Source organism: Canis lupus, chromosome 26, assembly GCF_048164855.1.
Source record: "Canis lupus baileyi chromosome 26, mCanLup2.hap1, whole genome shotgun sequence".
Classification (NCBI taxonomy): domain Eukaryota; kingdom Metazoa; phylum Chordata; class Mammalia; order Carnivora; family Canidae; genus Canis; species Canis lupus.
In genome coordinates this window covers 9661454-9686555 of record NC_132863.1, presented here as the reverse complement: position 1 = coordinate 9686555, position 25102 = coordinate 9661454, and the positions used below count along the sequence as shown (strand labels likewise).

Below are 25102 nucleotides of genomic sequence, written 5' to 3'. Positions count from 1 at the left end.
CTAGTATAACCTTCCATCTTCATTCATGAGGTATTTGCTTCAAAACAGAAGCTAATGTGAAATATTCACATAAAAACTCACTACAGCTGGTACAGAACTTGTATTGCTTAAATACATACAGCTCTTATTTGTTACTCTTATTATAAAAAATGGTATCGCTGTGTGCTGGATTTTTGTTTTTATTTTACTAAATAAAACTAATCTCCCTTTTCTTCTCCTATGTTATTGAGGTTCTCACTTTAAAGTCAGGTTTGCCTGTGCAAGAGCATCTGCATGAACTCACTGGTGACATTTCTGCCTATTTTGATCACAAGATATCATCTTTAATATTATCTGGCAAGCGTTTAAATAGTGTTTCAGAGCTAAAAGTTGAAATCAACATTTTGAGTATTTTCTCACACATCAAATAATACACTCAATAGTTAGCAGGCAAACAAAGGTTTTACCCTTCATGACTTCTTTTCTGCTACTTAAATTTCCTATGCAAGTTAAGACTGTTTCATAGTCTCACTTTTGTGATATGTTCCTATCTTGTCATTGTTGTTGAAATGAAGTGGTACTATTTAGCCAAAGCAAATAATTTCACTTCATTATAATATTCCAATAATATTAGACCAAATTTGTCTTTCTAATCAAAGGTGACTAGTTTTTGTTACATCAATGAGATGGGCAAATAATGCAGATTAACAGATAAGACTGGAAAGCAGACGTTCTAAGGCATTCATTCAAGTAATTTGGATTATAATGTAGTTCTTTCTTATGATCCTTATTGACTTTAAAACTAAAACAGTGCTATTGCATTATGTTTCTAAATGCAAAAGTTTATGTGTGTGTCGGTATTAACAAAATATAACAATGACTGGTTTTATGTGCAAAGGAGAATCTGTGTTTTAAATATAGAGGCCGAAAGTATAGATTGCTTTTTGAAAGTTTTAATATAGTAAAAAATAGAAAGTAATTATTAGGGACTATTATCCTTAGCATATGTCATATATATGAGGATTGGTAGGTTGCACTTTTAAATTGGTAGAGATGTTTTAAAGTTATTCCTTTTAAGTTTATTACTGATTGTTATAAATTATCTTGGCACATTTTCAGAAATTTGTCCTTTTTTATTGTGTACAATGACTGAAACTATTGCCTTATTTATAAGTAAAGTGATGTGAAGCATTGGTTTTTTTCCCATGTCAATTGAGAACGCTCATTTTCCAGGCAATTATTTCTCAGTTTATTTCCCACCAAGGATTTGTCTTTTGCCAGGGTGCCAATTATTCACATCTTGTATTATAATCTGTCTCACTTGGATCTGACCAATGATGAAATAACTTACTGGTAGGGGATGCCCTTTCACAATTATCACCTTCCTGGGCAACTGCCTGCTTTATGAGGCTGTGCTATATAAAATCTTTTACCAGGGAGGCATTTGCAACATCAGTAATTCTTAGCTTGCTTGTCTCTGGGCTCCAACACAAATACCTACAGTAAATAAAGCACCAATTATGTGAAAAGTGAAAAATACGTTGCTTATGCTATTTCTTCTTCCTTTTGCATGTGCAGATGTCATCCATACTGTAGGACCAATAGCCAGAGGCCATATTAATGGTTCCCACAAGGAAGACCTCGCAAATTGCTATAAATCATCTCTGAAGCTGATGAAAGAAAATAACATCCGATCAGTTGTAAGTACTTTTCTGTTTCTTATTTCTTATTCTTCCAGCCTCCGTATTTGGGAAAATGATCTTATTCAAAATAAGGGTAGAAAATCATTTCTAAAATTTGGAAAACTAAGGTTAAGATTCTCAGTAAGTGATGTGCTACTGATTATCATGACTCCATTCTTTTGTATGCCCTAAATATTTGCTTAATTGTTTGTGATGTTTTGGGATTTAAAACTTTAGACTCATACAAATGGAGCCATCCTGTTTACTTTCTGCCATCCATAGTACCATTAGATTTGAAGAAAGTGTACATGTGTTCATTTTAACTGAAAAGTTGCTGTCTTTTCAGTCTATTTGGTTCTTCTTAAACTAGTAGTCTGTGGCTGGGTATGTCACATCCCTTCTAAGTTTTATCAATTTAGACAGAGTTCAAAAAATGTGGATCTAATCTATTTCCTTACCAGTAGGCTGGGATGAAAGGAAGCCTTTGAGCTGGATTTGGGAGTATTTATTCACCTGCTTTTCCTTTGCAACATGTCCTATGTTTATTACATCTCAATTACACCAGGAAAATAAAAGTATGAGAAAAATGAGAGTGTAAATACCCAATAGTAAGTTAATTTGGACAGAATCCCTGGGATCTTTTCGCAAGGATTATAACCTTGGTGAAATTGTGGGGCAGGAAAATACTTAAACCCTTGACTTCTTAGCAGGCTGAATGGATCAGCATTGCTTAGGAGGTCACAAAAGTGAAGGTTTTATTATTTGCATGAAGGAGCACTGAGAGTCAGACACATTTTGATAATCCTGCATAGTTGCTGGACTTTTCATGCATGATTATAATTTTGAAATGCCTTTTTCAAGATAGATTGGTGAGTTTCTTCAAAATAACAAAACTTTTTTTTGCAAGCTAATTATACAATCTTTTAAATCTCTGCATAATTATTAACAGAACAGAATATTTTATCTTACTCTTTGATTTTTAAAATTTTGTTCTTTAAAAAATGAATCAATAAGTAAGACCCTTCTGTCTTAGAAGAGAAAGCTGAAATTCAAAAAGAATGGAGCAAAGCAAACTGCTAAACCAGTGGGCTGATTTTGTTTTTTACTGCAAAATAAGGAAAATCAAAACAGGTGTGCACATTTAGGGAATAATTAAAATTTTGTCAATATGGCCTATTGATTAAAAAGGCAAGGGGATGAAGTGCTTGGAAAAATGGATATGTATAGAAGTTTCTAGCTTGGGAAATATAGACCTTGAGACCTGAAGAGAATTAGCTAATGAATTCACTGGCATCTCTAATGACTTCTTTTCTAAAGTCAATAGAAAGTAAGAAGATGCTAGCCCACTAGAAACAGTCTAAAAACAGCACCCATTCTTTTAATAGGAAAAAGAAATATCTCTAAAGATAATGATCTTAAAACAATCATATCTTTATTACACTACTTGCCACCGTTAGGTAAGGAGTGGGGGAATTATGGACTAAGTTTAATTGACTTTTATCAGATGACCCGCAGATGGACAAAAGCAATGCTCTAATCACCCTGGGATTGGAATTAGGTCTATCTAACTATTTTAGATGATTATTTTGAGGGGTTAATTACATCTTACTTGGTGCTAAGTTAGCAGGTGGTGCTAAACTAAAGTCACTTCAATATTAAAAAATAAAAATGGAGATGGAAAATATTTGCAAAACGTGAAGCAAAATGTCCAGATAATCACCACATACATACAGCATGGTGGAATGGAGTTTCTATCAAATGTCTTGTCTTTTATTCACACACAAAAAAATCTATTTGCCTGCCTGCCTTCCTTCCTACCTTCTTTCCTTCCTTTCCACTCTTTTTTCTTTTTCTTTTTTTTTTTTTTTAAGATTTTATTTATTTATTTATGAGAGATACAGAGAGAGAGAGAGGCAAAGACACAGGCAGAGGGAGAAGCAGGCTCCATACAGTGAGCCCGATATGGGACTCGATCCCGGGACTCCAGGATCACACCCTGGGCAGAAAGTGGGCACTAAACCTCTGAACTATCCAGGGAGCCCCCTCTCTTTTTTCTTAAAGAAGGAAATGAGCTTTCTATTTTATATGGAATATCATGTTCTTGACCAGTGTCAAAAAAAAATAATGCTAAAAAAATTATATTACTGATGTCATCAATTTCTCATGTAGGGAAAATGGAAAATTCTTAGAAATTGATTACAATTAGATATATGTTTTAATGTATAGGTTTGTACTATATAGACTTATTACAATAGATGAGGAGATATGTTTGATATGAAAAGCCTGGCTATTAGGATGGAAAATAAACAATTTGAGCTCATTTATATACATATCACAGAAAATTTCTTATAAACCCTTTTATCAGAGCTGCTTAGTGTTTGGTTTACCAGTTGTCACTGTGTGACCGTGGACAAGCCATGCCAATATTTTGTGGCCTCAGTTTCCACATACAAAGAATCAGTAAACTATTAGTATAATCTCAGATCCATCTAACTCAAGAGACTGTTATGGGGCTCAGTCAAGATAATGGATTTAAGATAACTGGGATAATGTGATTCTCTATAAAAATATTTGGCAATATTATTTCAAGTATAAGTTATTTTCACTTTTTATGATTTGGCAAATTTAGGAGATTGAGATCGCTCTTGCTTTGACATCTATTCTGAAAGCCAGACTTCTAGACATTTATCATGTCATCTCTTGATGTTGTTAAACCAGAAAGAAATTATTATCAAGAACTCAGTTAGTACATTTGTAATGACAAAACTCATCTATTTTCCTTCTCTGGTGTAAGGGAAAATGTGTTCTTCCTGCTTGTCCATTTATTCCCTGTGAATTTCCTTTGCTATTTACACAAAACACTTCACTTCTGGTCACCGGATATGTGGAGGTTTCTCTCCATACCTAGCAATTCTCTGGGACACCAGCTGGGTACTTTAAAATCCTAACATGATTTTGACACTATCTACTTGGAGATAGTGTCAGATACCCTAGGTTAAGTGCTCAGTCCCACAAGGTTACCTATCCTCCAACTCCCCTCCACACACACTTAAACCCTTCAGATGTCAGTAGTAAGCTTGGATTATCACTGATGTTTCTGAATCTACCAGCTATAGATCTATGGTCCAGTGACCTTAGTGTTCAATTAATTTGCTAGAGAGGCTCACAGAACTCAAGGATACACTTGCATTTACCAGTTTATTAAAGGATATGATAAAGGATATAGAAGACAATCCAGATAAAGAGGTATATAGGGCAGGGTCTGGGGTGGGAGTCCCAACCACAGGAGCTTCTGTCCCTATGGAGCTGTGGGGGGGGGGTAAGGGGAGCTTTACCCTTCCAGTGTGGTTGTCTTTGCCAACTTGGAAGCTCTCTGAACCTTACACTTTTAGAATTTTATGGAGATTTCCTCTCATAGACATGATCAATCATTAACTCCAGTTTCTAGCCCCTCTCTGGGGGGTAAGGGGCAAGGCTGAAAATGTCAAGCTTCTAATCATTGCTTGGCCTTTCTAGTGAACACCCCCCCTATAGGAGCTATCCAGGAGCCCACCAAGAGCTGCCTCATTAAAGCAAAAGATACCCCTAGTGCTCTTACCATTCAGAAATTTGCAAGGGTTTTAGGAACCCTATATAAGGGAAGGAGTCAAAGACAAGTATTTTATTAGAATAAGAAATCCTCCTAGGGTTCTTATTACTCAGGACATTTCAAAAGTTTTAGGAACTCTGTGTCAAGAACTGGGGACTGAGACCAATACATATTTTCTGTTATCTCATAATATATTTATTTAGTCAATTAAAATAAATGCATAGAATCTTAAGAGGAAAAAAAAAAAAAAGGGCGCCTGGGTGGCTCAGTGGTTAAGAGTCTGCATTTGGCTTGGGGCCTAATCCCGGTATCCTGGGATCGAGTCCTGCATCGGGTTTCCTGCATGGAGCCTGCTTCTCCGTCTGCCTGTGTCTCTGCCTCTCTCTCTCTCTCTATGTCTCTCATGAATAAATGGATAGAATTTAAAAAAAAACACTATTATTAATATTTATAACTATTAATATTATCTTATTTATAATAATTAATAATATGATTGTTAGTATTACCAACTCATATTTGTATTGACAATACAGAGCACACCATAGACTTTTACTGCTCAGTAGATGCATTGAATTGAATTATACTAATTTTGTCACCACACTTAACTGTCTTAAATTTATAGTCTAATCTCTAACTTTTCACAAATAGTCTTATATCATTATGGTTTCTCCAACTATGTGTCATTTTACAGCAAAGCTACAAAAATGGGTAAGGATTAACTAGTTAAGGTGGGGTAGTAGATATGTAGCAATATGGTAAATATGTAAGCAATATGATAAATGTTGTAATGGTCTGGACCAGCAATAAGGCTGTGCTACAACACAAACAACCTCAAAATCTCAGTGGCCTGCATTCAGAGACCCTGGCTTAAAACATTCCATCATCTCATAGTTGTGCTCTTTTGAATTGACAACCTGTTGAGCTGCTACAGAACAGAGACCTTGCAAACTAATGCATGAACTTTTTACTGTCTCAGTTTAGAAGTGACACACACCATTTCTGCTCCCATTTCATTGGCCAGAACTATTTGCATAGCCCTGCCTACCTGCAGAGGGACCAGGGAAATGTCCATAATAAATGAAATATTCGCTAGGTACCACTTTTCTACTTTTGGTTTAACTAAACCAAAAGCTTAGGGATCACAGCACAGAGGTCAGAGATTTCTGCTTTATTCTTATCTCTCCAAAGGAATTCATTTTTTTTTTCCGAAAGAACTCTTTAAAATTTTATTGGAGGTAAAACAAATAGTGTGATCATTTATTTATTCAAAAAATATTAATAAGATTTATCATGTACTAAGACTTTTTTTTATGGAAAGGGAGGGCCAGAAAGAGAGAGAAAGAGAGAGAATCTTAAGCAAGCTCCATGACCAGTGAGGAACCTGACACAGGGCTCAATCTCACGACCCTGAGATCATACCTGAGCTGAAATCAAGCCAGTTCCTTAACTTACTGAGCCACCCAGGCATCCCCTACCAAGATATTTTTAAGCATCTCCTAAGTCCTGGAAGATATAATAGTTGTCTTTAAATATATCATTTGTTTCCATCTCCTGCCTGTCCAGACAAATAAATAGACAAGATCATCATATCCATTGTATGATTTGAGAGCATTCTCGGATTCTCATCACAGATGTCTGAAATTCCATAATTAATGACTAATTTATGATGGTCAGGCATTGTCCTTTCTCTGCAATTTCCCTTTAAAATGCAAATACTCATGAGATCTGTAGAAAATTAATTTCCTAATACCCTAACATGAAGAAATTTATCAAATTACTTTTCACTTTGGCAGGATAAATTAGTAGAGGATGATAAAATTGCTTAGCACCTCAGCCTGAGGGAGGAGGGGAATTCGAAGGGGATCTGGATGAAGTTTGGGAGAAATAGAAAACACAGTGGGATACAAAGTTTACTTACCTCCCATTTTGCTAAGAAAAGATACTTTTTAAATAGAGAAGAAAAAGTTATAGTTATACATAACTACCTAGAAATAAGGTAGTTATTTGGTTTTTGGATGTATTGTAGACAAAATTTTTCACTATCAAAAAAATAATACTCCTTTATTAATTTAAGATACAACATTCCCTTACATTTCTCTCCTCTGTCCATTCTTTTTGGTGGGGTGCCTTTTCAGTATATATCTACATGTTTACTTTAGGTTGTAAAAGGATAAAAGTAATCAATAAATTTAGTGGTTCATTTTACAGCGACACATCTCTTCTATGAATTATTAGCACAGCATTATTAATACTGATGAATGTTTAAATTTATGATTTCAATCATGATTCTTCTTCCTGTCTTATCGTAAAGAGTTTCAAATGAAAAATCTGACCAATCTTTCCTAGACCTAGAGCTTATTTGTGCATGTACCTTATTTCTTCCAACCTACTTCAAATATAATTCACTTATTTTCCTCCAATCATGAATTCCCCTGGGGCAAAATTCAAATATATGCAGATTTACTTGTGTATACATTCTCTGAAATCTTGAGAATGTTGATTCCAGATAGGCAAAAAATGTAGGCACCATGGAGGAGATAATTAGGAAAAGAATGAACTAGAAATAGGAACAGGGAAAAAAATTGAAAGAAAAGTCAAAGAGGGCACAGATTTTCTCAGGAAAATCTTGGGAAAGAGATAGTGGGTGTTGAAGAATGTACCCAGGTCTTGGAGACACAGTATTCTAATATGTGTGGCTTGAGAAATGAAGTCAGGCTGGTGAAATCAAACAACTGTATTATTTTGATTTCTGGGACAGTGCTGTGTCCTAAGAAAATTAAACAGGTATTGTGTGACTGGAAGAGGACTTCACATATACAGAATATTCATTTGAATGTATATTAACCTAAAACATACAAATGAAAGAGGTGAGTGTAGGGATGAAGACAGTGAGGAAAATATTCCTATTGCACAGGGACTGTTATTAATAACACTGATGTAAGAGACACTATAAAAGCATAAATATTATCTTATACTCATACTATCATTTCTCTTTATATACTATCATACTATCATTTGTTGTTTTTAAGTGAGCATGGAAATATTTTATAAGGATCTTTGTGAGTTTTTCTTGCTCTCTATTTCTTTCTTGCAATATGATCTTAAATTTCCTCAATGGCAAATTCATCAGCTTCACTTTTAGAAACCTAATCCAAGCCATTCAAAAAGGATCACAATGATTTCTGCCTTCAGCATCAGTTAAAAGGCATAGATTCATGTCTGTCAAAGATACTGGGTATTCAGGAAAACCCCTTTTAACTGACAAAACATAGTTTACCCAGTTTGGTGTTCTTTGAGGAAGAACATATAATAAGAAAATAGTGTTAATATAAAAATAATCATAATCTGAATATAAACCAGATTTTATTTAGGTTAAAAATGATTTTCCCAATAAGTGTAACTACTAATTGATATATGAATTTGATAGTTTTATGTGATTATGGACAACTAAAGTTAAGTGTTTTCATAGTGTATACCACTGTGATTTCTACTTGAGTGTCATGCTAGATGATGTATTGAGTGGAAAAAAATGTAAATCTTTGCTGGTAGAAAGCACCCAATATCAATAGAGATCCCTCAAAAGCAGATGGTTTTCCCTCCATGAGTCATAGGTTTTGAGAAGTAATGATTTCCAATGGAAAAGACAATGGACCTACAATTTCAGTGCTTCCACTAAGCATTCCAGCAATAAGCAAATTTGGAATTCTGTATTTAATTGTTTCACTGCAGTGTAGGTTTTCTTTTTAAAGCATAGTCAAGTTAAAACTTATTTTCTTATACAAGTTCCCTTCTGAGAGGGTTGCCATGACAATGAGTTCTCAGCCTGAAATTTTTAAATGCTGGTTTTATTTCATTATCTGAGTTTCCATTACAGACCACATCAATCAATGCAGTCCCTTCTTCAAGAAGACTTCTGCAGCATTAAAAAGATGACCTTTTAATTTGTTACCTCTGCTCCCCTGCCTAACATGGTACCATCATTTCCTAGCCAGCTCTTCATCTCAAAGCACCCTCTTCTGCAGAGCCATGGCGTGATCTTCTTTCCTCTTCTCTTTTTAAGCAACATCTAGTCTTGGTTCTCAGCTATCTCATTTATAAAGGATAATGCTAAGTCTTTGTGTCTTTCCTAGCGGAGGTTCTAACAGCTGTGTAACTAATGATACTATTAATAAATAACAAGAACAAAAGCATTTTTGCATTTGTACTTCGCTTTATAGTTTACAACAGTGTGTTCCTATACATCATCTCATTTGTTATTCAAATTGTCCAGCTAGCTCCCTGTGTTTCTTTGATTTAGCCAAAGAGGGGAGAAAAAGGCTAAATCAGGACTTTTTCTTTCCTCTTTCTTCTCTATGCTTGCCTTTTATAAGATATTCTAATTGGGTATAGGGGTACAAAATCTCAAATAATACTCTCATCAGGTCATTATTACTGGCAATAACAAGCGACCAAAGGTGGACAGCAAAGATGAGAAGGAAGGAGAGCATGGAATGATGATAAATTCACAAACCATGCCTGGAAAACTTGTAGTCATACACCTGAACTCAATCCATGCCTTCTGGTCAGAGACATGCTTAAATTAGATCATTTAGTCAGGAAATATAGTAATAAGAACAGCTAATATTTTTGAACCATCAGTTTGTGCCAGGCATTGTGTTTTACTCATTTAGTCTCTGAACAATCTGAGTTGGAGTGTTATTTCTCCCACTTTACAGATGAGGAATATGAGCCAGAAGGATCATAAGTAAATTGCTCAAGGTCTTACCTCTAACAAAAAGTAGAAGTGGGATTTAAATTCGGAAATTCTAAATTCAGTGCCTTTTCCCCTTTCCTCTGCTATTTTATGTCTTTTATTTGTATGTATGAATGTATTTATTATTATTGAAACTCAAGGCTCTCCAAAGTACTACCTTGTAAGGAGCTTTTAGTGAGGGTGATTTGAAACAATCAAAATGATTGTGGGGTGACTCAGGGGTGCTACTGGTATTTTGTGGGCAGGACTAGAGATGCTACAACATGTGGGCTGACTAGGGATACACTAAGAATCTGTTCCTTATCCTGCACAATGTTTTATGCATTGTTTTGCTCAACAGTCATATAAATAAAACCTATTTATAAACAACAGGGTACATTAAAAACAGACCTTTTGCTTTCAACATATTAGTGAACCACCATGAAAATTAAGGGAAGTTAGTACTTAGTGTGCTCAGCATTTTGCCAAGAGTGCCTGAGGAAATCATGCCATTGGTGGCCGCACCACTTATGGTAGTTGGCAACATAGTGCACTTGTGTGAGTCTGCATTTGCAGATGTTCCCTTCATTAGTATTTCCATGTAAGAAAGCAACTATCTGACTACTTCCTTTCTTGCTGTTTAATTCACTGTGTATGACATTAGGCAATATGTAGTCATGCCTGAATATATACATGTTGAAAACAGAACTTGACGTTGTCACTTTCCTTTTATATCTCTTTCATATTACCCCTGTGGCATTATATTGATTTTAAAAAATTGATGTAGCGTCTTGATTTGGGTTCCCCTGAAAGAGACCCTGAAACAAGGGTTTGTGTACAAGTACTTTATTTAGGAGGTTAGGACAGAGAGTACTGACAGAGGAATGGGGAAGTGAGAGATGGAAGGGAAGGCAGCCAAGAGTCAGCTTATAAGCAAGTTACCACTGTGGACAGCAGAAGCTCACTCCTGCCATGGAGCACTGAACAAGTCCCCTCTAGGGAATGGGGGAAGCTGGGCCATTTATCTTTCACTTCCACCTGTGGCTATTTGAGGACTGCTCCTAGAGGATTAACTCCCCAGCCCTTCTTGCCTGCTCCTTGGCCAGGCTGAGAGAATACCCTGAGGTAGAATCCCATAAAGGGATTTGCTGGAGAATGTTGTGGGTGGGCAGGTACTGGAACTCTGAGTTCTGGGAGGATGTGGGTGGGCCACTGGCACCTTCTGCTTAATGTATGTAGGTAAGAAGTACTATTTATAGATGTCATTTCAGCATACTCAAGAGGGCTTTTCAAAATATTTATTATATAAAAAGGAATATTGGCTCTGACTGAATGAGAACGCTTAGGTTAAGTTAAACTGATTTTCCAGTAGGGCAATATGCTAAACACACATTGTCCAGAGATTTTTATTCTTGAACTCAGGCATCCAAATCCTCTGCTTCTGTAAGTATAGTGTGATATAGAGGTTTACAAGCATGGTAATTAATGTGACTAGTGTTGTAACCTATGGAATGAACAGACTTACTGAAAATGAAATTAATTCTTAGGTAGTAAAGAAATAGTATCACAATATTGTGTCACCTTGGTTGAATTTTTTTCTCAACATCTCACAACACTAAGTTTTGATTCATCATGCAAACAGCAGAAAAGTTGGCTGCCTAAGATCAGATGTATGTAAAATTGTTCATCAGTTAGAAGATATGATACATATTGAGGGTAAACAATTTGATTAGGTAGCTATATTTGATTTTTTTTTCCAATATAAGGATTTTTCCAAATCATGTTTTTTGGGGGAATACATTATCTTCCATTTTCTTTAAAAATCTTACAGGGGTGCCTGGGTCGCTCAGTTGGTCATGCATCTGACTCTTGATTTAGGCTCAGGTCATGATCTCAGTGTCCAGGGTCATAAAATGGAGTTCCTCCTTGGGCTCTGCACTCAGCAGAGTCTGCTTGTCCCTCTCCCTCCTCCTCTGCTCCTCTCTCTGTTCATGCATGCATCTTTTCATGCATGTATTCTCTCTCCTTCTCTCTCTCTTTCTTAAATAAATTAAGAGTTGTTTTTTTTTTTTTTTTTTTAAAGTTAGAATATGCCTATGATCAGTTCTTTCTGTATGGGAATCTGAATCTTTTTGCTTCATCTTTTATAGTCTGAAAAATTATTTTTAGTCACTTGTGCATTCTGCAGATGTAAATCTACTAGCAAAGACCAAGGAAAGTATATTTAGAGTGAAAATATAAAACATCTCAATTTACCCAGATTTGTTCACTTAATTATTTTCTTTTTATCAGACTAGGGGACATTCCCAGGAAAATCATTACTGGTTTCTACAACAGTATCTTCCAGAGGAGATACTAGCCCAGCACACTGTCAAAGAAAGTATATTACGGTGAAATTTGTATAGAAACTGTAAACAGATTTGCAATGCAAACGTTCATCTTGAGTGTTTTATTTTTCCCTGACCTGAGTAGCAGTTATTAGATCACTGTATCATGAGGAAAATAGTCAATTCAAAACATAGACCATAGAGTCCTGAGCCTGCCATTAGATTTGAACAACCGGGTAATTTTGGCATATATCTAGGGGGTTAATAGTCTAGAGCAAAGGCAGCAGCTTTAAACTGTCTATTTTTTCTTGCAAATGTTCAGATATGTTTTTCAGAAGAGCAATTTCAATGTATAGAATCAAAGCTATTCTTAGGCTGTTAAACTGAGAGACTAAAAGAGCAAAACAAATAAAACCAATACCACTTTTAAAATAAAAATAAACCTGTCAGTATCAAGAAAGCTTTCTAGACTTGTTTATATACTATTCAGTAGAAATATAAAGAGGATTTTTTTTTCATGGAAAATGTGTTACAGATTGAGTCAAAGACACACCCTAGCTATCTTTGTTTTGAATACTTACACACTTCTGAAAAGTGTAGAAGATGAAATGTTTGCTTAGTAGGTGTCTCATGGAAAGACTATAGTGTTTTAGTTATAACCATGGCTTAAGTATAGCAGTATATTAACCACCTAGATCTTTGTCCCTGTGAGCTGAATAACTTTAGGGCAATCTTTCTATCTCTTCTGAACCCATTGTTTGGGAAATGTCCTTGCTGCGACTCAAATGCTTAAAAATAACAGAAAAATGCATAGAAATAAAAATATAACAGACAATGATAAATAATGATAGTAGGTTCATCCTAATATTTTCATGAAGCTAAAATGTGACAATACTCATAATAAGGTTCTTTAGTGGTAATTTGTCCAACAAATATGTATTGAGCAACCATTATGGTCTAGTCACTGTTCCAAGTACTTGGAATATATTGATGCTTGTGGAGCTTACATTCTACTGGAGTAATTTTTATCAGAACTAGTAGTAAGATTAGTACTATTGTTATTAAATGGTTTGACAACATTTCTAGATGCTGTGGATTTTATTATTTTTACATCCCTGGGAAATTATCTCACCATTATTGTATTTTTACCTTATTTCTTTGATTCTTGAATTTTAGAAAAGCTAAGAAAGTAATAGAGCAATGTATAGCTTCAGCAAATGGCAGTTCTATGAAATGGCAATAACGTAACTCTTGGGTAATATGCATCCATAAAGATGATTATGTGAGTAGTCCTGTAAGGACAGCAAGGAATCACAAAAGCAATTTTTAAAATTATTTAAAAATTTTTCAAGTGCTCCTAATTTTATTTTTTAAAAGATTTTATTTAGTTATTTGACAGAGAGACAGAAAGAGCACAAGTGGGAACAGAAGGAGAGGGAGAAGCAGGCTCCCCACCGAGCAGCAGAGAGCCCAACTTGGGGCTGGATCCCAGAACTCTGAGATCATAACCTGAGCAAAAAGTAGATGGGCAACCAAATGAGCCACCCAGGTGCCCCAAGTGCTCCTAATTTTAGAAGCAAAGTCTCATAGATAGAGCCCTCAGATATTCTGAATATAGTAAATATAATTCCAAATGTAAAAAAACAATGCTGAACAGTGAAAAAAAACGCAGGAAATCTCAATAATATCTGATTTGCCCCCAAGGATAAGTGTTTTGTCTTTTAAATTGAAATATCAAAAAGCAAATGATTTCACACAAATACACTAATAAGCAAATATACAGGTTGGTTTTTGTTTTTGTTTTTGTTTTTCCCCATACATGCTTCTCTGTCCATTGGCTGATCCAGGACTAATTGGTGCAGGCTGGGAAAAATCATAAAGAATGCACTGTACTTTCAGAAAAGGCCTCTCACATCTTAAAGAAATTACAACGGCTTGTACATCAGTTGCAATGTTTAAAAATGAGTGTGAATCTACATACCTCACAGTCTAAAGTACAAAAGCCTCACAGAGTGCTGCAAAATACATGCAAAAATGTGAACAAAATTTGAATTTAACTTTCTCTTGCAACAGGCAGGGGGGATGGCTCTGTATTGAGTTTGCATAAGCTAAGATCTCTTGTTTATGCCTTTCAGGGAAGACAAACTGCTCTGTCAACTCTTTCAGCTTCCAGTTTTACAAAATATTGCTTATCTGATTAACTGCAATTGCCAGTACTCTAATCATGTGTATTCATGAGTATTTGTGGGTCGAGGTCAAGGGGGAAGGAAGGCTAGCTCTCCTCCAATATTACACAGTATTATTCTTGGAGGAAGTCTTATCTTGTCTGTTTTATACTGGTTAATGTCTATTGTTTATATCATTCATAATATAAACATTAGAAAAAAAGATGTACATATTTTAAGATGATCTTACTACTGCTCATTTAATAGGAACACAATAACAGAATCTGGTGACTTAATATGCAAGGGATGTATTTTATATCTGGAAAGCCAGGATACCAAGGAGGTTTTTCAATTGCCTCATTTGGATCTTAAGGTATGGAAGGCTCTGAGGCGTGGAGGGTTTGTTGGTTGATGCCTCACTGATCTGCAGACTAGTCTGACTTATATGGCTGAATAGGCAGACACTTCCTTCCCTTCTCCCCACTTCATGTGTATCACTCCAAATGTTATGGTTTTGGACAAAAGCATAACATTCCTAGAGAAAGTAGTTCCAGGAATTCCAACAAATTTTCTCTGCTAAAAAGTCTAAATAAACTCTCAGGATTTGATTATACCTTTGTTATTAAGAATTTTAACTAACAACAAGAAAAAAGAATTTTAACTAACTCAATCCTAGTATAACATGTTTTTTAAATTATGGGTATTTGAAACTGTCTTTCTTTTAAACAATGGTAAAGGCAAACTCTGTAAACATTACTTACTCTGCATTACCTAAAATCTAATATATCTGGTGATAGACACAAATTAAGCATGTACTTGCCAATATTTCCAATTAGCCTACTGGTTTACCTGCACACATTTGAATACTGTAAGCCATTACTTTGGAGAATTGATTCAAACTCAAACTCAGTAGAACCATCCATATTGTATATCTGTGACAGTTTCACCAAGATATGATATCATGGACTTGCTGTAAATAATTCAGAGATGTGACTTCATTAATTCACTACAATAGTAGCTATTCACTATGATAGTATTAATATGAGACATGGAGAATAAGTATCTGAAGTGGATAATTCCATATTTATTCTATGCCTTCATTTGTATTCTAGATTATACTGTTTTGATTTAAATAAAGAGAGAGAAATTTTCTTAAGGTTCAATCTTAGCTGTCTTCTTGTGAAGTTGATTTCTTCCAGGCTTAAAACTTGCATCCAGTGTAAGAGTTCTGACATGTTGCATCAACACCCTTCTATTGCTTTAAACAAGAAAATATATATCATCAATTTCCTAAGACAAGTGAGGAGAATGCTTTTATGGTACTCAAAATGTATTTATATTATTCCGTTAGAAAAAAAAAATGTCAGGGGCTAATTTGGGGGCCAGGCACTGCCAATTTTATTGTTCTAGTCACACAACTTGTGTGACAGCATTTCCAGTTTTGACAAATTTGGCTTAAATAATAATCAAATGAATGTCCAAGCTTTAACTATGTATTTTTCTAAGGACCTATACAGTAAAGAAAACCTAAAGATACTATACTTCGAGACAATTTAAGAAGCAGTTTGAAGAATTGGATACTTCAGCTCTAGATAATACTATACCTCTTTCTAAAATAACTATGACTTGATGGCATGAGTAGAAGTGTCCAGATATTGTGAACCACAAGCTAGAATCACATCATGAATCAATTTGAAGAACTACAAAGACATATACTTTAAATGCTAACAAATCATCTTCTCTCAGTGTCAAAGGTATTACTATAATTTAAATTTGACTTCTTTGAAAGCTTCTCATTAGTACATTGGAATTCTAAGGAGTACATTGGTAAGACTGTAGCATAGTAACTGAGATGTACAAACATGAATGTAAATATATGTGTATTATGCACATGCATATGTGTTTTGTAAATCCCCTATTACTTCTCTGAGTTATATCATAGCTGATATAAATTCATTGCATTGTTTTATGCCTTTGGAACACCTTGATGTTGGTATGGTTTCAGAATGATTTTGTGATATCCTTGGAAGAAAGCTGATCTAGGAATTTGAGAACTAATATTTGAGTCCTGGCCTTTCTGATTGATTGCTGTGTAGACCTATCTTTTTTCATCTGTGAAATGAGGATAATAAAATCTGCCCTTAATGATATCAGTGGAAAAGAACAAGTGTTGAGGATGTGGAGAAATCGGAATCCTTATATACTGTAGGGGGAATGCGAAGGTGCATTCGATATGGAAAACCGGTTTTCAGTTCCTCCCAGGTTAAACGTAGAGTTATACCCCAAGAAAACATTCCAGATGTCCATCAGTTAATGAATGGATAGACAAAACATGGTCCATCCATAGAATGGGATATTATTCAGCAATAAAGAGAATGAAATACTAATACTTGGCTATTACATTGCCGCAGCTTAAAAACATTATGCATGAAAGAAGCCAGTCACTAAAGGCCACATGTTGTGATTCCATCTGTATGACATGTTCAGAATAGACAGAAAGTAGACCAGGGCTTGTGGGTAGGAGATAAGGAAGAAATGAAGAGTAACTGTTAACAGGCATAGAGTTTCTTTTTGGAGTAAGGAAAATTTCTGGAAACAAATAATGATGATGTTTATACAACTCTATGAAAATACTAAAACAAAAAACAAAAAAAACACTGAATTACACACTTCAAAATGATGAATTTTATGTTATATGAATTATATCTCAATAAAAAAGTTTAAAAACCCTGTCCTGCCTCTATCAGAGAATTGTTGTAAGAATGAAATAAAACTGGAAAGTTCCATAGAAACTAAGTCATATTCAATCATCCATGCCAGTGCATAGAGAAGAACACAGGCTTCAGTGTTTGTAACTATATAGGGTTTTATGAAAATTATCTTTATGTTCAGTCATGGGAAAAGTCACATAGAGGGCTAAGGTCACTCAGGACACTCACTGTGAAGAGCTTTACAGAAAAGATATAAACTGCACAAAAAATTTATTTGAAAGAATGGAAGGCACAGAAGGGATGTAGAGAAATAGAGCTTTCTATTTCTATAGACTATAGGACTTGCCACTATATACTTTCCATGTTAATAGTCATTGTATTGTTAATGGAAAAATCCTGACTGGACTACAAAACCATGACAGTCAGAAGCTGCACTTGGTTAATCTCCATTTCTTCGCACCCTGGACATAGTGCCCTGCCTATGGTAAATGCTCAACTAAGACGAGATGAGCTTTCTCAGACTTTTTCTTTCCTTTCTTCTTCTCCTCCTCTCTCAGGCCCCACTTCCTCCTCCTCCTCATTCTGCTCCTCCTCCTTCTTCTTCTATCAACATTTTATTTAGAACACTATGTAAAGTCTACAGGCTACCAAATGGACTTCAAGCAGCACCCTCTGAAAGCCTCTAATGTTATCTATTTCTTGTTTAAATGAAGGATGTAAACTCCCCTCAGGAGGCCAGGCAGAGGTAGGATTGAGTTCAGTTCATTCCATGTTGCATATAGGCCACTATGGTGTGTTTTCTCCCAGACTGTCTTTTCTCAGGGCCATTCTCTCCAACTCCCCAGGTGTGATTACTGTACAGTCCTCCCTATCCTTCTTTGCACTCATCCAACTTGAGCTCCCTGTAGTACTTGACACCAGGACCACTCCTTTAGGACTCTTGTCTCTCTTAGCTTCCAGAATAATTCTCCACTCTCTTTAATTCCTTCCTACTTAGTCGTTACTTCTTAGTAAGTCCTGGCAGCCACCTCTCTGGCTTCAGCCCCCATGACTTTCCTTATTTACCCTCTGCTCTTTTTTTTTTTTTTAAAGATTTTATTTATTTATTCATGAGAGACATAGACAGAGAGAGAGAGAGAGAGAGAGAGAGAGGCAGAGACATAGGCAGAGGGAGAAGCAGGCTCCATGCAAGGAGCCTGACATGGGACGGGACCCCTGGTCTCCAGGATCCCGCCCCAGGCTGAAGGTGGCACTAAACTGCTGAGCCATTGGTGCTGCCCCCTCTGCTCTTCTTGTACAGCGAAATAGCTTTCCTTAGCAGTATCAGTCAAACCCTAAAACTTTGGCAGTGTTGGGGCTTTAGTTACTAGTTATGAGGTTCTGATTCCCAGATGATAGCTCTAGCTAAGACCTTTCTCTTGATCTCCATAACTAAATATACAACTACTTTTTGGAAAATTTCATCGTGTGCCCTATAGTACCCTCAGTCTTAGTGTGACTGGGGTAATCTGCCTGGATTCCTGTAAGCCAAGGCTTTTGTGAATATCCCCAACAGAACCCTGATGTGCAGTTGGAAATTCAGGAGTCATTCCAGATTTCTCTATCTCACTCCTCTCCTTCCAGTGAGTCACCTATTGTAGTCCTTTTGACCTCCTTAATATCTCTCATACCCTTCTGCCTTCTCCCTAAAGCAAACCCTAAACAAGTATCTGGGTTTGAGAAATTTATTGGGGACTTCATTTTTCCCAGCAAGCACCATGATGCAGTAGGAAAATGAGATGGGAAAGAGGAAAACCTATAATGGGTGTGACAGTAAGGAGATTATTACTAATGGAAACTGGAGCAGTTGAGCCATGGAATCTCTGAGAAGCCATGAATTGTCCCACCAGGTGATAAGGAAGCTTGGGTATTTCTCTACCAACCTGCCCTCCTTGTTAGATGTTGCCCCCTGTACAGGAGGAAAAATAATTTTCCCTCTACCTTCTAAGTTCTGGCTTGAGACTCCTGTAATAAAATACAGATCAACAAGAGAAAAACAAATAGAAGTTTATTAACAGGGATTCCTGTGTGGCTCAGCGGTTGAGCATCTGCCTTTTTAGTTCAGGGCATGATCCCGGGATCCTAGGATTGAGTCCCACAGCAGGCTCCCTGCAGGACTTTTTCTTTCCTTTCTGCTTCTGTCTCTGCCTCTCTCTGCTTCTGTCTCTGCCTCTCTTTCTGCATCTCTCATGAATAAATAAATAAAATCTTTAAAAAAAAGAAAGAAGTTTATTAACAGGTATACCCTATATATACATGGGAGACCCAGGAAAAACTAAGTAACTCAAAGAATTAGCTTAGAATTCAGGCTTAAGTATCACCTTAATAGAGGAAGGAGAGAGGGGATAGAGGTCTCCTAAGGGAGAGTAAATTATTTTTAGGAAAGAGGATGGGTTTTGGAAGAATAGGTGGGAGATATAATAGCTTGTGACAAAGTTTATCTGGATGTGGTATCAAAGTTAACTTTGTATATGCCAGAAGATCCTTGCATATGTCACCCTCTGTGTCTAGAAAAATCTTCCCTCTTCCTTCATCTGGGTCATTTGCTCACCTCACCTTTTGGATCTCAGCTCTGTCTTTTCTTCCCTAGAGAAGTTTTGCATTTATATTTGTATGATTATTTGAATATTTTCTTCTTTATCCCTCAATCACAAGCTCTATGAGGGTAGGGAAAAGGTCAGTCTTGTTCACCACTAACATCCACAATTGAGCATATTGCCTAACACATAGCAAGAATTTAGAAAATATTTGTGGAATGAATGTGGATGAATAGATGAATGATTAATATATGAAAGCCTAATTTGTTCATATCAAGACCCAATGACTATTCTAAAGAGATGGTGAAATGCAGTTTTTCCTACAGAAGGTGGGAACATTTCCTGTTTTTGTAAAAACAGAAGGCATCTAAGTAAGGGAGGACAGGCATCAGAATTTTAATTTTGAATTCAAAAGAAATCAGGAACTCTTTTAGGTTTATGAAAAAGGGGGAAGGAATCAGAGGATCAAAATAGGTAAATAGAGTGTCCAAAATTCTATTTATTTAACCACTTGCAATATTTCAATCAAAATGAATTCCTCTGCCATTGAAAAGCTGTCATGTTTTCATTTGCTGGAAAGTGACAAAGTTAGATAAATGATAATGCCATGTCTTTGTTCATTCCTTGGTTAAAAATCCTTAGACTTAAATGTTCCTCAGTGCAAACTCTCACTGAATGAACATGAAGTGTATTGTTCTACAATATGCCACTCAATGAAATTGCAGCGCATTTGGCACCACTGAGCATCTTAGAAGAAAGAAAACAACAACAAAAGCCCATAAAACAAATTGTGACCCTATAAACCTTAATGAAGGACTTTGGAATACAATGAAATGTTACACTAACTTTAGAGAAGATTGCAAAGATTGAGAAAAGTTGGATTTTCAGATGACCTCCTTGTTCTCAATGATATTTTATTAATATATGCGTTTCTTCTTGCTTCCTTCTTCCTGTCTTTTATTTTTTCATCATCTTCATTTCCAAGTGAATAGCTTTAAAAAAAAAAAAAAGAAAGTCAGTACTCACTTTTTCTTTTTTTTTTTTTAAATTTTATTTATTTATTCATGACAGAGAGGGAGAGAGGGAGGCAGAGACACAGGCAGAGGGAGAATCAGGCTTCATGAAGGGAGCCGGATGTGGGACTCGATCCTGGGTCTCCAGGATCCAGCCCTGGGCTTTAAAGGCAGAGTTAAACCGCTGAGCCACTCTGGCTGCCCTACTCATTTAATTTTCAGACTTAAGAGATTGATTCTTGGGCATCAAGATACTATTCTAAATTTTTAAATTAAGAAAGCTCCAGGTACCAACCTAAGAAATACAACTACCCACCACACAGTTAATTAAATGTCTCTGAATTGCTACTATTTGAGGTTGATAAGCCCCACGTATGAATTCTTTGGCTCAAAGCAGGAAGTTATATTAAGAAGACAGTAGAAAGGAAGAATAATTAGATAGTCTTTTGTAAGAAGGTGCATAAATGGTGTCTGTGTAGCCCTGACTAACTCTGTTAGTCTGTTTATTTTAAGATTCAGTCATTTGAGGTGTTTGCTCTTATGTAGATTTTAGGCACCATGTAAACAAAAGGCTAATGTAAAGATCATTTTGGTGCATGAATTTCTGTGAATTTTGAGCAGATATTCTAGGCCCCTGTTTTATTTGTACCTCTGGGCATTTTTTTTAAATGAAATTATATATATTGCTACTTTAAAAACTCATCTTGATGTTTGTTACAAACCACAGTATTTGAGATTGTACAGAAGGAGGTACCAGTCAGGATGGCCCAGGTCATGCTGAAGTGACTCCAACATTTCAGTGGCTTACAACCACAGATGTTTAGTGCTCATGCAGGCTGCAGGTCCATCATGGGCAGCTATAGCGCTGTTTAAGCATCACCTTCACTCTGGGACTAGGCTGACAGGGCTGCCTCTCACTAGGATATAGCCTGTCATAGCAGCCAAAGTGAAAGAGAGAAAGCAGTTCTTAAAGCTTCCACACATCGCTTCCCCTCCCATTTCATTAACTAGAACAAGTTTTATGGCCATCCCTACATTCACTAGGACAGGGAAACAAGGAAATATAATCATCTCTCAGGGAAAAGGTACCAAATATTTGTGAATGGTCTACCACTTACTTCTTCATTTTCTTTTTTTTTTTTAATTTTTTTTTTATTTATTTATGATAGGCACACAGTGAGAGAGAGGCAGAGACATAGGCAGAGGGAGAAGCAGGCTCCATGCACCAGGAGCCCAACGTGGGATTCGATCCCGGGTCTCCAGGATTGCGCCCTGGGCCAAAGGCAGGCGCTAAACCACTGCGCCTCCCAGGGATCCCCACTTCTTCATTTTCTTGGATGTGAACACCACCAGAAAGATTAAGCAACTTGCCTAGGATCACTGGCAGAGCTGAGATTAGAACCAGATTCCTGTTTTCCCTTCCCTTCAACACCCCTCCGTGCAAACTTGTGGACAGGCTGTTGTAGTCAGAATTATAAGAGAAGGATGTCATCTAGAGAGGTCGTCTACTCACCAGGGCCTGTCTCATGCCATGGTATCACTTTGACATAGTCAGCACATTTTCTTTTAGGATCTGTAGGTCCAATATTTGCTTTTGTTACAGTATTCAGTATCAGTCAAAAATTAATCATGGAATCAGAGCCATTATAAATTTTGGTGTCAGGAATTATATTTAGATTTCTTTTATTTATATATTTATTTATGTATTTATATTATATTGATATATTATATTTATTATAGGAATTAGAACTTAAACAACTTAAACCACATGAGAGGATCTGGGCAAATAAGGTCCCAGAAGCTCAAAGGAGTCACAAACCAATTACTCTGATAAGCTGAGTATTTGCAGATGTGCATCTGGCACCAAAATAAGTCACCAAAATAAGGTGGTAAAGAGAAGATTTGTGAGAATCTTATGGGAATCATGGCTTCTATGTAGCTATCAGCACTATAGGACTACTATTAAGTATCTGTGGCTGGCCTGGGGTAACTGTGAGTCAGCAGGCTCAGAAATTGGTAGAGGAGAGTGAGAACCAACCTGGAACTCATAAACCCCTATGTGTAAGATTGTAACTGCATCTAACCATTACAACCTTCAGAGTGCAATGGCTGCCACTTTGCTTCTGCCTTTCAAATCTAACTTGGAAATCATATAGGACAGGGATTCTAGAAACAGTTCCAATTTAACCAAGCAGACACAGAACAACCTTTCACACATTCCAAGTTTGAAGAGGCCTAGGCAGACTCATATCAACAAAATGTACTAGTTTCTTCCTATTGCTATGATGAATTACCACAAGCTTAGTGGCTTATACCCACACAGATTTATTATCTTAAAGATCTGGTGTTTACAGATTCAACATGGATCTTTCTAAGCCATTATCAAAGTTTTGGCAGTACTGTATTCCTTCTGGAAGCTCTAGGGGAGAATCTAAGGGTTGCTTTTTCTAGCTTCTAAAGGCCATATCACTGCAACTTCTGCTTCTGTCATCACATCCTCTCTCTATCTGATTCTCTTGCCTCCTTCTTCTCCCTTAAGACATTTATGATTACATTGGACCCATCCAAATAATCTAGGAAAATCCTTCATCTCAAAATCATTAACTTAATCACATCTGCAGTCTTTTTTGCCATCTAAGGTAACATATTCACAGATTCTGGGGATTGAATGTGGACACCCTTGGAAGGCCAGTATTCTGTCTATCATACTAACTTATATGACATTCCTGATGGTCTATAGCAGGGGTTGGCAAAATAATAATATGTGGGCCAAATCTGGACCATTGCCTGTTTGTATAAATAAAGTTTTATTGGAAAACAGTCATGCTCTTTTGTTTATGTATTGTCTGTGGCTACTTTTGCCCTATGACAGCAAAATTGAGTAGTTGGAACTCAGACCATATGACCCACAAACAAGAGATATTTACTAACATTTTACAGCAAAAGTTTCCTGACCCCTGGTCTATAGGCCAGAAAGTTGATTTGTGGATTTAGAATAAGAAACTTGGGAATACAGCAGTTGCATAAACTTCAGATTTGTAAGATAATGTACTATCCCCCTATGTTAAATCTATGTGCAAAGCTAAATGATCAGGTTAACTGCAATGGGAACAGCTCACACCATTTGTAAGACAACGAAGACTAGTATGACTAGTTATAAGCATGGAAGCTACCACCTGCACCATAACCATGGGCCTCCCCTCTGGGCTGGAAACTCATGACCATGGGTGAGAACATCCTTTCCCTTGAGGCAACTGTGAACAACTGATACAGTCTCGTTCTTCAGATTCTCTTCTCCATGATAAAAGTCAGTCTTTATTCCCATTGAATAAAAGAGAACTAATAAGGCTACAACCACAGGCTATTCACCATGATTAGAATTTGAGTATTACCTCAAATTGCTCAGCCACCCAGGCAAAGCTTAAAGTGGATTGTTTTCTTTTATCACAGGGTGATTTCATTTATTCAGTTTCATTTTATCTAATTTTATTTTCAAAAGTAACCTTATTTTCTTTTTTTTAAAAGATATTATTTATTTATTCATGAGAGTCACAGAGAGAGAGAGAGAGGCAGAGATACAGGCAGAGGAAGAAGCAGGCTCTCTGTGGGGAGCCCTATGTGAGACTTAATCCCAGGACCCCAGTATCACACCTGAAGCTGAAGGCAGAGGCTCAACCACTGAGCCACCCAGGGGCCCCAAAAGTAATTGTATCTTCAAATTTTATAGATCACTCTTCTCTATCCTTGTATCACTTGCAGATGAATTTTTCTTGATATAAATTGTGAGACTTTTATTATTTTTCTTTCCATCATGCTTCCATTAAGTTAGTTCCAACATGAAGGAACACTTACCTTAAAAATGCCTTTTCCACCTGGAAGGAAATGAGGCCATTAATGAAAACTTCAATGGTAGTTTTAACCTGGTTATGTGGTTTATCTCTCTGTGCCTTGTGAGACAAAGGAGTATGATTAAGAGATATTTGATAAAGACTTTCCTTCAGTTCAAAAAAAAAATATTTGTGAATGGTGCAAATTCCATTAACTATCTTCAGGACTTTTCATCATAAAGGAAGATCAAGATGTGTCAGACGAAATCATTAATAACTTGCTGGGTGTTCAAATGCAAAGTGATCTTTTGGAATGTTCATTGTCTTTGGTTTTCGAATAATTTGTTGCTTAGCAGCATAGTGGGGAAGAGTGAGTCTATAGAGCAAACTGAATAGATTTGAATCACACCTCTCCATTTGCTAACTGTGTCACTTCATCAAGATGGGTCAAATTCTGAGCCCCCATCTTCTCATCTGTAGAGCAAGGACATAAGTAGATCT

General features: G+C 36.4%; 1 protein-coding gene and 1 long non-coding RNA gene across 5 annotated transcripts in view; one reads left to right on the top strand and one right to left on the bottom strand.

Moving 5' to 3' along the window:
• MACROD2 (mono-ADP ribosylhydrolase 2) overlaps nt 1-25102 on the top strand; it is a 1923575-nt gene that overhangs the window by 1135874 nt on the left and 762599 nt on the right. For all 4 annotated transcript variants that reach the window (XM_072800037.1, XM_072800036.1, XM_072800035.1 and 1 more), the window contains exon 6: nt 1558-1679. In XM_072800037.1, the coding sequence (XP_072656138.1) occupies nt 1558-1679 (122 nt within the window). The remainder of the gene's footprint in view (nt 1-1557; nt 1680-25102) is intronic.
• Nucleotides 15576-24906, bottom strand: LOC140617839 (uncharacterized). Its single transcript, XR_012017984.1, has 3 exons — nt 24627-24906; nt 20608-20753; nt 15576-15732 (listed from the first exon to the last, which is right to left on the bottom strand). It is a non-coding gene; the product is annotated as an uncharacterized lncRNA (long non-coding RNA).